Below are 14570 nucleotides of genomic sequence, written 5' to 3' on the forward strand. Positions count from 1 at the left end.
CACAGTATTCTTTACAGGAAAGTGTTGCAATGAGTGTTCTGTATTCCGGGCATTCTCACAGAGACGTGTGTTATGCAATACTTAAGAGGAAGGCAACATAAATGCGCTACAGTTTTAGAAATGTAAATATTGTGTCATTTTAACACTTGTCAATCAACTTTAAAGGGACACTGAACCCAAAAAAATTTCTTTCGTGATTCAGATAGAACCTGCAATTTTAATCAACTTTCTAATTTGCTCCTATTATCAAATTTTCTTCATTCTCTTGGTATGTATATTTGAAAAGCAAGAATGCAACCCATTTTTGGTGAACAACCTGGGTTGTTCATCCATCAATAAACAAGTGCTTTCCAGGGTCCTAAACCAAAAATTGTCTGGCTCTTTAGCTTAGATGCCTTCTTTTTTTAAAAAAGATAGCAAGAGAATGAAGAAAAATTGATAATAGGAGTAAATTAGAAAGTTGCTTAAAATTGCATGCTCTATCTGAATCACGAAATAATTTTTTTTGGGTTCAGTGTCGCTTTAACTGCATCTTAATTGTATTTGTATTAATTATAAATGGAAAGTTTGTAGCAGTGTATGACTATGGCCCTTTTAAAACTTGATTTTAGGGTGAGGTACTGCATTATTTTTGAGGAGAGTAGCTAACATGTTTCATTGACATGAAGAATGATTTGGTTAGTTACACTCATTAAGAGCCAGAATACAAGTGACTGGCTAATGATAGCACGGGCCATGATAAGCAGTATCACTGGACCGTGCTAACGTTAGCACGCAGCTTGATATTACTCTAGTGCAACCCATACTTTCCATGTATTTTGTGACTGCACTAAATAGTGCTGATATTACAAGTTGAAAGTTATAGTTTGCACTCAAGCAAAAGCCGAAACTGCACTAGATTATTTAGCGTGACTTAAGGCCTGAAGTAAAATGTAAGGGGGATATTTATCAAAGGTCTGGCGGACCTGACCTGATCTCCATATTCAGCATTGCACCAGCAGCTTTTGTGAGCTGCTGGTGCAACGCCGCCGCCAGCAGGGAGGTGTCAATCAACCCAAGCGTACTTGATCGGGTCGAATGCAGCAATGTCTGTCCGCTTGCTCAGAGGCGGACAGGGTTATGGAGCAGTGGTCTTTAGACCACTGCTTCATAACTGCTGTTTCTGGCGAGCCTGCAGGCTCGCCAGAAACACGAGCCCTCAAGCTCCATCCAGAGCTTGATAAATGGGCCCCAAAGGGTTTAAAAAAAAAAATCAAAACACATTAAAGTATTTAGTATTACAAAAGTATTACAGTTGTATAACTTTTTAAATAAAAAGAATTAATCATTTTAATATTGATAAAACGATTTTAAAAGGGTTAAAAGGTATATGGTATAAAGCAAAGGGTTCCAGACATATATATATATATATATGTAAATATATATATATATATATATATATATCTAAACATGTGTATGTGTGTATGTATACACATCAATATTCTATCTATCATCTATCTATCTATCTATCTATCTATCTATCTATCTATCTATCTATCTATCTATCATCTATATATATACTGTATATATATATATACATATGTTTATGTATTTACAGATGTAAATATACACATATATACTAATGTATACAATTATAATAATGATTTTTATTTAATCAATTTTAATCTGTTTTAATAGAAATACTTTAAATTCCTCTGTTCTTCACACAGAAAAATGTTCATTTTATTTTTAAATCTCTCTCTCTCTCTCTCTCTCTCTCTCTATATATATATATATATATGTGTGTGTGTGTGTGTGTGTGAATAAAATGTATGTATATATTCATATAGCTACAGTGCATAGGTATAAATATTTGGTCTAGTACAGTGTCGGGTTAGCAGTCTATGGTGAGAAGAAGTTACTGAGTCTTTCACTTGCACTATAACTTTTACTTTCAACTTGTAATATGTGCACTAGTGTGGCCGTGCTAATATTTTACTTTGAGCAAATTTAGCACGGGAGCAGAGAAACAAATTAGCACGCAACTTTTAATCTGGCCCTAAATCTGTAGCCTACAGTTTCTACAGGATCTACCTGCAAGCAATAAATGAACAATATATATAAAGTCCATAGAATAATATTTCTCGATCGTATTCCACAACCAATTGTCAGATTTCAAGGCATTCCTTATATGAGTATATTTATTAAAAGTGATATTCTTAACCAACCTAAGCTCGAGTATGAAGAAATTGATCAATTTTGCCCAGTTGAACTAGCTTGAATAGTGGAGTTGAACGCATCTTAGATGACACTGACATGTAGAAATGCAGAAATGTATTAAAATATATTTAAGTAGACCATGCCACACTGTAATATTGAGGTGGAATTTCACCCTTCTAAATACGTCTACCTTATTTTTGGCATCACAAATCTCAACAAACTTAAATGCTGTTAGCTGTATTATAAAAATGTGAACAGCCAAATAAAGATTGAGTCTAATAAAAAGATTATTTTCCTATACAGGATGACATTCCAATGCGAAGAGGAAGAAATACAACAAAGAAAAGAGAAGAGGAGGTGGACATTGATTTAGATGACCCAGAAATTAATCACTTTCTATTCCCTTTCCATGAACTCATGGTGTGGGCTGTACTTATGAAGCGTCAAAAGATGGCTTTGTTCTTCTGGCAGCACGGAGAAGAAGCAATGGCCAAGGCTCTTGTAGCCTGCAAACTTTGTAAAGCTATGGCACATGAGGCCTCAGAGAATGACATGGTGGATGACATCTCACAGGAGTTGAATCACAATTCCAGGTTTATATATTATTTTTTTTACAATTAAACATTCTATTTTATCTTTCCATGTCTAAAAATGCACAAGCCAATACTTTGTTGTTTTATACTGCTTAAAGGGAGAGCAAACACCTTGAGATAAAATGTTTAGTTGTGCATAGTGAAACAACTTTGCTATACATTTTAATTATTTATTTTTTATCTTTTTCATGTAATTTAGCACTGAAAATTAAGCAATTTCTAATTCTCTGAACTAGAAATACACCCTGCTGACTTCTAAAGGCTAGCTCTGCTACATATATGTCTCTAATTGTCTTCATCAGATAACAACTGTAAAAAAATGCATGTTATACTAACTACATGATAGTGGTTAGCCTTGTTGTATGTGGCCTTAAGTCTAGATTGACTCCTTCAAATTGCCAAATAAGGCAAATGGTAGGTGGAGTTTGGCTATTGAAAAATAACTGTTTTTGTTTAATGTCCCTTTACATTATAATTAAGTACAAAAAAGTTATTTAAGCTAGAAAAATGTAAAAGTGTAAATGTTGCAAGACAACACACGTTTCTTGTGGGTAATTATCTGCACATAGTTTAAGTTCAATTAAGTTGGATTCCTGCATCTTCCTATACAATGTTAGATGTTCTAGTACATTTTGTTGCATTTGTACTGTAATATTATTAATTACACATTTGGTGTCACCTTAGCTTATTAAAGACACAATGTACACAATAAAAAGGGTTCTTGTTTTTTTTTTTTTTTGCTTTTTGAAAAATGGATGCTTCTGTGCTGTATCGCTGTTGGGGTTTATCCCTGTCCACCCCGACAACTGTGAGAGTTTTCTCTATGAACCAGTGAGAATAAATACGGCAGTATGTAATGCACATTTCCTGGTCTAAATAACATTTTGCATTGTTTTAACATTTTAATGTACAAATATAGGTTTAATTACTTTCTTTTATATGTATCAGAGAAAGTTTCTACCTACATTGTCTTAAACATAACTGTCAAAGACATAAAGCAGGCTGGTTGTGATTTTCTGCCTTAAAAAGACTTGTTAACAACACATTTTGTTTTAATTACAGTTTCAATGCTTAGTAAATTGCACATTAATTATTTTAATCATCTATTCATTAGTGAGGACAAAGATAATTAACCCATGTGATTAACAAATAGCTTAATGAGATTCATCATCTGTTTCCTATTCTAATTTTGATCTTTTTGAGACCCTTTAAATAATAGATATACTAAATAATTGTTTGTTGCCTTAGATGAGGTATCTCAAATAATACACAAGACTTGTGTTGGTTAACAGCACAGTTTTTCTGTGTGTTTTTTTTAAAGAAAAGAATGACATTAATTACCTTCAGGTCATTATCAGCTAGATTACGAGTTTTGCGTTATGAGTCAAATAGCATTGTTATGGCCCATAACGCTTAATTTTCCCAAACGCCGCTATTACAAGTCGGTATAGGTATAGCCTGTCACGCAACGTCAGTACCGCACATTTAAAAACGTCCTTTTTCAAAGGGACTCCCATAGCGCCGGTATTACGAGTTTACCTGGGAGACCAAAAAGTGAACAGTACACCACAAGATCCGTACCTCCATCTGAAGTCAGTAGTTATGAGTTTTACGCTACAAAGCTGTAACATAAAACTTATAACTAAAGTCTTACAAAGTACACTAACACCCATAAACTACCTATTAACCCCTAAACTGAGGCCCTCCCGCATCGCAAACACTATAATAAAGTTATTAACCCCTAATCTGGCACTACGGACATCGCCACCACTATTACAATGTATTAAACCCTATTCCGCCGCTCCCCGACATCGTCACCACTATAATAAACCTATAAACCCCTAAACCGCCGCCCTACCACATCACAAACACTATTTAAATATAATTAACCACTAATCTGCCGTCCGCCCACACCGCTGCTATAATAAATCTCAAATGAAAAAAGTTCAAGCAGCACCTCCAATTGTACAAATTATTCCAATTTTATTGTACCAAGGCACACAAGGCACATTTTGCTTTATAGCTATAATAAAATCTATTAACCGCAAGCCCCCCACAATGAAATATACTTAAATAAACTATTAACCCCTAAACCGAAGGCCCCACAACAAAGAAATATACTTAAATAAGCTATTAACCTCTAAACCGAAAGCCCCCAAAATGAAATATACTAAAATAAACTATTATCCCCTAAACCAAAAAGCCCCCACAACGAAATATACTAAAATAAACTATTAACCCCTAAACCTAAAGGCCCCCTAACTTTATTTTAAAATTACAATTTCCCTAGCTTAAATTAAATTAAAACTTACCTGTCAAATTAAATAAATTAATTTTAAATTAACAATTAAACTAAGATAATTATTCAATTACAATTACAAAAAAAACAACTAAATTACAAAAAAAAGACTAAATTACGAAAACTAAGAAACAAATTATCAATAATAAAAATAAAAAACACCTAATCTAATAACCCTATTAAAATAAAATAGTCCCTCCCCAATAAAAAAAACCTAGCCTACAATAAACTACCAATGGCGCTTAAAAGGGCCTTTTGTGGGGCATTGCCCCAAAGAAATCAGCTCTTTTACCTGTAAAAAAATGCAAACACCCCCCAACAGGAAAACCCACCACCCCCACAACCAACCCCCAAATAAAATAACTATCTAAAAACACCTAAGCTCCCCATTGCCCTGAAAAGGGCATTTGTATGGGCATTGCCCTTTAAAGGGCATTTAGCTCTTTTACATGCCCAGACCCTAAACTAAAAATAAAACCCAACAAAAAAAACCCTTAAAAAAACCTAACACTAACCCCCGATGATCCACTTACAGTTTTTGAAGTCCCGCTTGAAGGATCCATCCAGCCAGCGAAGTCCTCATCCATGCGGCAAGAAGTCTTCATCCGGGTGGCCTCTTCCATCTTCATCCACCCGGCGAAGTCCTCATCCAGGCGGCAAGAAGTCTTCATCTAGACAGCATCTTCTATCTTCATCCAGCCAGTGTGGAGCGGATCCATCCTGAAGACATCCGGCGCGGAGCATCCTTTTCATACGGTCGTCACCATAAACTGGAACTTCAATGCAAGTGACATCACCCAAGATGGCATCCCTTGCATTCCTGTTGGCTGAAAGATTTCAATCAGCCAATAGGATTAGAGCTGCTAAAATCCTATTGGCTGTTGAAAACAGCCAATAGGATTAGAGCTGCTAAAATCCTATTGGCTGTTCCAATCAGCCAATAGAATTGAGCTGAAATCTTTCGGCCAATAGGAATGCAAGGGACACCATTTTGGATGATGTCACTTGCATTGAAGTTCCAGTTTTACGGCGGCGACCATATCAAGAGGATGCTCTGCACCGGATGTCTTCAGGATGGACCTGCTCCGCACAGGATGGATGAAGATAGAAGATGCCGTCTGGATGTAGACTTCTTGCTGTATGGATGAGAACTTCGCTGGCTGGATGAAGATGGAAGAGGCCGTCCGGATGAAGACTTCTTGCCGCACGGATGAGGACTTCGCCGGCTGGATAGATCCTTCAAGCGGGACTTTAAAAACTGTAAGTGGATCTTTGGGAGTTAGTGTTATAGTTTTTTAAGGGTTTTTTGGTTGGGTTTTATTTTTAGTTTAGGGTCTGGGCATGTAAAAGAGCTAAATGCCCTTTTAAGGGCAATGCCCATACAAATGCACTTTTCAGGGCAATGGGGAGCTTAGGTGTTTTTAGATAGTTATTATATTTGGGGGGTTGGTTGTGGGGTGTGGGTTTTATAGTTGGGGGGTGTTTGTATTTTTTTTTACAGGTAAAAGAGCTGATATCTTTGGGACAATGCCACACAAAAGGCCCTTTTAAGGGCCATTGGTAGTTTATTGTAGGCTAGGTTTTTTTTATTTTGGGGGGCTTTTTTATTTTGACAGGGCTATTAGATTAGGTGAAATTCTTTTTTATTTTTGATAATTTGTTTCTTATTTTTTGTAATTTAGTGTTTGTTTTTTATGTAATTTAGTTATTTTTATAATTAGTAATTTTAGTGTTTAGGTTTTTTTTGTAATGTTAGGTTTTAGTGTAATACAGGTTAGGTTTTATTTCACAGGTAATTTTTTTAACTAGGTAGTTGTTAAATAGTTTAACATCAAAGAAAAGAAATCCAGTGAACCATCTTGAAAACATCAACTTCTTCTTTATTAGACATCAGGTACAAAAAATCCACACTTCATCATAAAATAATAATAATAGAAATAGCTAGTGCCACCAGATTAAGCCGTAGCCGGTCTTACGCGTTTCGGCTTAGAAATGCCTTAATCATAGACCATACTGCTACATCCGGCGTTAACCCTTAAATAACCAAAGGAAAATTAATCACAAGGGTCAACAGCTGTTTCTGGGAATACAAGCTAATTGGGACATTTCAAAATGCAAACATCGAGTGAATGTTACTTGTTTAATTCAACACAGTAAATAAATATAGACCTTTAGCTGGAGTGGTCTCTCGCTAGAAACTTTATAATGCCAATGAGAGTTATGCTGGAGTGAGCATCATTAATAAATAAATAAATAAATGCCTTTATCAAACAGTTCAATTCAGGAATATCAAAACCTTAACACCTTAACACAATAGTCCCTAGTATAACATAGCTTATCAAAACTAAATATGTATCGCGGGGATAATAGAAAACATGTAGCACTAATAATTCAAAAAATTAATTAATTCTGTACTAATCTGTATAAGGCCTTATTATCATGTTAGATGATCTTATATTAGATTCCCTAGTGCTATAAAACTGATACTATTTTATCCCCCTGCTGACTAGCTTTAGTCTATGTTAAAGTATCCTATTTGAATAGGTATCCTTGCTAAACAGTGTATCAATAACCCCATCATAAAACCAGGACCCTGTTAATTGGATATGCTTAGAGCTGTTAATGGTGTATTGTTACACTTTCAATTAGAATTGCCAATGATTGATTATATCTCCTGTGGCATTAAATCCCTGCGGACGTCTGGTCCGCAGGGTGAAGATCCAAAATGCCTCCCTATGTAATAATCTGGCAGTTCTGTCTCCCCCACGTGGAGTATTTCTTATGAGTTCAATAACTTGCCATCTAAATGTTTTGACCACTTTATGATGTATTGTTATGAAGTGATGAAACAGATCAGAGACATCTATATCCTTTTCAATGTTATTCAGGTGTTCTCTGATCCGGAACCTCACCTCACGGGTCGTGCAACCCACGTACTGTTTGTTGCACTCTGTACACTCTACTACATATATGACATATGTGGTTCTACAGTTTGTGCAGTTAGAGAGAAGAAACACCCTTTGTGTGACCCTAGACTGAAAGCGATTAGTCACATTTGTATGGCTGCAAGCAATGCAAGCCGTGAAGTGGCACTTAAAGTGCCCTTTCACTGACAGCCAACTGCTCCCACTCGTGCTTGGTTTCTTAAGCATGCTCGGGGCTAGGATGTTGCCTATGGTTCGTCCTCTTTTAGGGACAAAATTACAGCCTTCTTCTACAAAGCATTTGAGACCTACATCACCCATTAACACTGAGAAATGCTTTTCTATGATACCACATATTTCTCTGAATTGTGGACTGAAGGTAGTGGTGAAGGTGGGTCTATTTAAATCAAAAGTTCCACTTTGATTTATACCCTTCTTCTGGAGCATACTGGATCGCTCCATTCTATTAACCTCCACATACGCCCTCTTTACTATTTTTGGGTGATAGCCTCTTTCAAGCAATTGTGTTTTGAGATTGATAGCTTCCCTCTGAAAATCAGAGTCAAGGGAGCAATTCCTCTTTAGTCTGATCATCTGTCCTTTTGCCACTCCGAACCCAGTGTGTCTTGGATGACTGGATTTGGCATGCAAAATCGTATTAGAGGTAATAGGCTTCCTATATAGAGTTGTTGTTACCTTTTTATTATTATTATTATTCTTTATTTATAAAGCGCCAACAGATTCCGCAGCGCTGCCCATGGGTACAAGGATAACAGTACAGTGGAGAAACAATACGATAAGACACAAAATTTTACAGACAAATACAGGGGGAGTTGAGGGCCCTGTTCCCGTGGGAACTTACAATCTAGATGGGTAGGAGGATTGGAAACAGGAGGTAGGGACTGCAGAGGTGAGAATGATATTAGTGAGGAGATAGAGTGCAACTGTTATTTAGTTGGTTAGTTTGTTAATAAGTCGGGTGATAAGCTTCCCTGAACAGAAAGGTCTTTAGGGAACGTTTAAAGGAGGAGAGGTTAGGGGCAAGTCTGACATCTCGAGGAAGTGCGTTCCAGAGGGTTGGTGCCGCACGAGAGAAGTCCTGTAGTCTAGAATGAGAGGAGGTGATGGTAGAGGATGCAAGAAGCAGGTCGTTGTTGGATCTTAGGGGACGGGCAGGAGTATATTTGTTGATGTGTGAGGACAGGTAGGGTGGGGCAGCATTGGTGAGGGCTTTGTAGGTCAGGGTGAGAATTTTGAATTTAACTCTGTTGTGAATGGGGAGCCAGTGAAGGGACTCACAGAGAGGCACAGCAGAAACAGAGCGTCGAGAGAGGTGGATTAGTCTGGCGGATGCATTTAGGACGGATTGGAGGGGAGAGAGGCGGGAGAGAGGGAGGCCAGTTAGTAAGTTGTTACAGTAGTCAAGTCGGGAAATTACCAGGGAGTGGATGAGCTGTTTGGTAGTTTCAGCACTCAGAAACAGGCGAATTTTGGAGATATTGCGTAGGTGGTTGCGGCAGGATGAAGAGAGCAGTTGGATGTGGGGAATGAAGGACAGATTTGAGTCAAGCGTGACTCCGAGGCAGCGGACTTGGGGTGATGGGGAGATAGTGGTGCCGCCAACAGTGATAGAGAAATTAGAGACGGGAGTGGAGCTAGAGGGGGGAATTAGAAGTAGTTCGGTCTTGGACATATTTATTTTTAGGTGGTGAGAGGCCATCCAGGAAGAAATGCCAGATAAGCAGTCGCTGATGTGAGAGTTGACAGAAGGAGAGAGTGCAGGGGTGGAAAGGTAGATCTGGGTATCATCAGCGTAGAGGTGATAGCTGAAGCCATAGCTGTTGACAAGTTTACCCAGTGAAGAAGTGTAAATAGAGAAGAGTAGAGGACCCAGGACAGAGCCTTGAGGTACTCCAACAGACAGGGGCAATAGAGAGGAGGAGTCACCAGCAAAAGAGACTGAGAAGGATCTGTTAGAGAGATAAGAGTGAATCCAGGAGAGGGCAGTGTCACAGAGACCAATAGAACTGAGAGACTGTAGGAGAAGGGGATGGTCAACAGTGTCAAAGGCAGCAGATAGGTCAAGTAAGATGAGTATAGAGTAGTAGCCTTTGTTTTTAGCAGAAAGGAGATCGTTAGTAACCTTGGTGAGAGCAGTTTCAGTTGAGTGTTGGGGACGGAAGCCAGATTGCAGGGGGTCGAGCAATGAGTTGGACGACAGGAAGTGGGTTAGGCGATTGAAAACTAGTTTTTCGAGGAGTTTTGAAGCTAGTGGGAGCAGTGATATGGGGCGGTAGTTTGCAGGGGAGTTAGGGTCGAGGGAGGGTTTTTTGAGGATGGGGGTGACCTTCGCATGTTTGAAGGAGGCAGGGAATGAGCCGGTAGAAAGGGATAGGTTAAATATGTGAGTAAGAGCCGGAGTGAGGGTGGTAGACAGAGGAGGAATTAGATGTGAAGGAATAGGGTCAAGTGGGCAGGTAGTGAGGTGTGAGGAAGACAAAAGGGAAGCCACTTCACTCTCAGTGGTTGGGAGGAGGGTGCAGAGAGTGGCAGAGGGGGTGACTGGGAGCGGAGTTGGGAGATTGCAGGTTTGTGTTGGAATGTTTCCTCGGATTGCAAGTGTTTTATTGAGAAAATAGTCAGCGAGGTCTTGAGCACTGAATGCAGATGAGGGGGGTGGTGCAGGTTGGTAGAGGAGAGAGTTGAAAATAGAGAAGAGTCTTTTAGGGTTTGAGGAGTGAGTGGATATAAGAGAGGAGAAGCAGGTTTGCTTAGCTAAGCGAAGGGCAGAGGTGTAGGAGTAGAGAATGAACTTATAGTGCATGAAATCATGTTCAGAGCGGAATTTCCTCCAGGCACGCTCAGCAGCGCGGGAGCATTTTTGTAGGTGACGCGTTTGTTGGGAGTGCCAGGGTTGGAGCTGACGACATGGGGCTTTGTGAGGTTGGGGTGGAGCGAGAGTGTCAAGTGCAGCAGAGAGAGTATTGTTATAGTGGGTTATAGCAAGGTCAGGGCAGGATATCGTGGAAGTGTGGGGGAGGCGTAGTTGAATAAGATTGGAGAGTTGGGGAGCGTCCACAGTGTGCAGATTTCTGCTGGTGCGGGGGCGAGAGGGGGAAGTAGGTTTAGTATCTATATTAGGATTAAAGGTGAGCAGATGGTGGTCTGAGATGGGAAATGGGCGACATGCAACATTAGAGAGAGAGCAGAGATAGGAGAATACCAGATCAATTGACTGTCCTTCGCGGTGGGTAGGGAATAGGGTGGATTGTGACAGGTTGAAGGAGTTAGTGAGTGAGAGAAGTTTAGAGGCAGCAGGGGCAGATGGGTTGTCAATGGGGATGTTGAAGTCCCCTAGAATTAGAGCAGGTGTATTTGTGGAGAGAAAGGAAGGAAGCCAGGCAGCAAAGTTGTCAAGGAATTGGGAAGTTGGTCCAGGGGGGCGATAGATAACTGCCACTCTGAGAGAGAGAGGGGAGAACAGGCGAATGCAGTGCACTTCAAAGGAAGAAAAGGAGAGAGATGGAAATGGGGATAGGTACTGATAGGAGCAGGAGGGGGAGAGTAAGATGCCAGCACCGCCACCGTGTCTCTCACCTGGCCTAGGTGTGTGGCTAAAGTGAAGACCACCATGTGTGAGAGCAGCAATGGAAGCAGTGTCAGAGGAAGATAGCCATGTTTCAGTAATAGCTAAGAGGTTGAAAGCGTTGGAAACAAACAGGTCGTGAACAGTTGTAAGCTTGTTACAGACGGAGCGAGCATTCCAGAGGGCACAAGAAAAGGGAGGGGTTAGGCGCTGTGTGTTAATTGAGATGAGATTGTTGGTATTGCGTGACCTAGGATTTTTGCAGTGGGAGATGGAGCGAGAGTGTAAAAGTGTGGCGATTGTTGCAGGGCCAGGGTTAGGAGAGACATCACCAGCAGCAAGCAGTAGTAGCAGTGAGAGAGACAGAAGGTGAGAGTGAGATTTGTAGGAGCGGGAATGGTTAGACACAGGAGAGTTAGAGGGGGAAGAGTTTCTAAGGAAACAAAGTAGTTCATGAGAGGACAGCATAGGGGATGAGAGAAGGGAGGGGGAGATATGGATAGTGTGGGGATTGTTGTTATAGGGACATGCAGTGAATTTTAGGAGAAGGGAAGACAGAGAGAGCAGAAAAGGCATAGAAAGCATTGTGTAGAAGTATAGATATTAAGTTTACCTGTTAGTTGGTCTGCAGTTTCAACCTCCAGTTTCTAACTCCAGTGTGCTAACTCTTGCTACTTGTAACATAGAGCTACTTAGAAAAGAGAGCCATCGGCCCAAAATGAGCCTTAAGCCTACTACATATGTAGGAATGAGAAGTGATGAAATGATTCTAGGCAGCTGTTACAGGCAGTTTTAGCTAGCAGGAATTACACACTTGCAAATTAGAGAGGGGGTGGGGTTAAAGGATGAATAAGTTTAAATAATATAAGATAAAATGATTACAGGTAGACAAAATGGAGACAGAGAAAATGGTTACCAGAGGAGACTAGCACAGTTTAAAGGGGCGTTTAAAAGCAGTCAGTTAGGCAGAAGCAGGAAGACATACCAGAGGAGACTAGCACAGTTTAAAGGGGCGTTTAAAAGCAGTCAGTTAGGCAGAAGCAGGAAGACATACCAGAGGAGACTAGCACAGTTTAAAGGGGCGTTTAAAAGCAGTCAGTTAGGCAGAAGCAGGAAGACATACCAGAGGACACTAGCACAGTTTAAAGGGGCGTTTAAAAGCAGCACCTTTTGATTCATTATATCACCAGTAAGAGCAACGTCCAGGTATGGAACTGTCAGTTTCTCCCAAGCAAACGTGAACTGCAAGTTCACTGTGTTTTTATTTAGATATTCGTGAAATTGCACTGCTTCTTCCTTGGACCCAGTCCACACGAAAAGCAAGTCATCAATATACCTCTTGTATGATTTGATCTTGCTTCTCTGTGTGTTTATTTCTCCAAAGACGTGGGACCTTTCCCACCAGCCCATGAAAAGATTTGCATAGGCTGGGGCAAATTTTGCACCCATCGCGGTCCCACGCCTTTGGAGAAAGAAATGATCCTCAAATTTGAAGTAATTGTGGCTCAAGAGAAATTGAAGCACTCTTAATATGTAAGCCTTTAAGTTCTCGTCATAGTTGCTATACATGTCTAAAGAAAATCTGATAGATTCTAGACCAAATTCGTGAGGAATACACGAATAAAGGCCTACCACATCCACCGTGATCCATGAACAGTCTGTGTCCCAAATGACTTGTTCCAGACTGTTCAACAGATGGGTGGTATCCCTAAGGTAGGATGGCAACTGCAGAACCAAGGGTTGCAGGAGGGACTCAATCCAAGAAGAAATTCTCTTGAATAAGGACCCAATGCCTGAGACAATGGGTCTCCCCCTCACCTCCTCCAAGGTTTTATGCACCTTGGGGAGGTGATGGAAGATCGGGATGGACGGTGTCTTGACATTTAGATATTCATATGTATCTTGGTCAATGAGACCCTCCTGCAAACCATCATCTATAAGGTCCAATAACTGTAATTTATAAGTCGGGGTAGGGTCCCTGGAGAGGGTTTGGTACACTGTTGTATCAAGGATTTGTCTTTCTGCTTCCTGTATATATTTTGCTCTGTCAAGCACCACAATGCTGCCCCCCTTATCCGCCTGTCTAATGACTATTCCATCTTTCTCTTTAAGAGAATCTAAAGCTAGTTTATGTTGATGGGTCAGATTTGGGGGGGCAGCCCTGTGGTATCTTGACAAGAGTATAAGATCATCCTCTACCAACTTGTGAAAGGCCTCAAGGAAAGGACCTCTTTCTTTGGTAGGATAGAAAACTGAACGTGGATTATAACCAATATGTTCAGTCTTTACAAAAGAATTCAAATCACCTGACTCAAAGAAAAGATCCTGTAGAAGCTGGAAATCACATGCTTCCGTGAAATCCATTGTATCTATTATAGGGGGTATGTCCTCATATGTCTCTTGTGTGGTTAGAGAGGGGGTCTGATCTTCCCCAGTGTTCCCCCTTATCAAAAAGAACTTTTTAAGTGTGAGATCTCTCACTAAACGATTCACATCCGTAATCGTCTCAAACAGATCAAAGGGAACACTGGGGACAAATCCTAACCCCATACCTAAGAGGGAGATTTCATCCTCACTAAGTGTAGTTTCAGACAAATTCACAATCTTTATATTTTGTACTTGTTGTAACGACCCCTTCCTCTCCTGCCCCTTTGGGCTCTTCCTGCGCCTCTTCCTCTTCCCCCTCCTCCCTCTGTTTCCATCCCCACCTGTCCTAAAGGGTGCTGGCTAGAGCTATGTGGTTTTAGACATGGCTTAATGGGAGCACTGCTTACAGAAAAATCACTCTCTTGATTACTAAGGAACTCCCTGCATCTCACTGAGGTTTCTGCTTGTATTGTATCTCTCTGACTGTTTCTAGTAACAATAGGTTCAAACCTAGGTTGAGCCTGTTCAATAGTTGCTCTTTGTGTCTTAGATTTGTGTTTTACTGTTTCCCTAGTTTCTTCTTCATCTGACTGTTCACTTGA

General features: G+C 40.1%; 1 protein-coding gene across 4 annotated transcripts in view; it reads left to right on the forward strand.

The window, feature by feature from the left end:
- The window catches only part of TRPM3 (transient receptor potential cation channel subfamily M member 3), an 814585-nt gene that overhangs the window by 579290 nt on the left and 220725 nt on the right, over window positions 1-14570 (forward strand). For all 4 annotated transcript variants that reach the window (XM_053702508.1, XM_053702509.1, XM_053702510.1 and 1 more), the window contains one exon: window positions 2503-2792. In XM_053702508.1, the coding sequence (XP_053558483.1) occupies window positions 2503-2792 (290 nt within the window). The remainder of the gene's footprint in view (window positions 1-2502; window positions 2793-14570) is intronic.

Source organism: Bombina bombina, chromosome 2, assembly GCF_027579735.1.
Source record: "Bombina bombina isolate aBomBom1 chromosome 2, aBomBom1.pri, whole genome shotgun sequence".
NCBI lineage: Eukaryota > Metazoa > Chordata > Amphibia > Anura > Bombinatoridae > Bombina > Bombina bombina.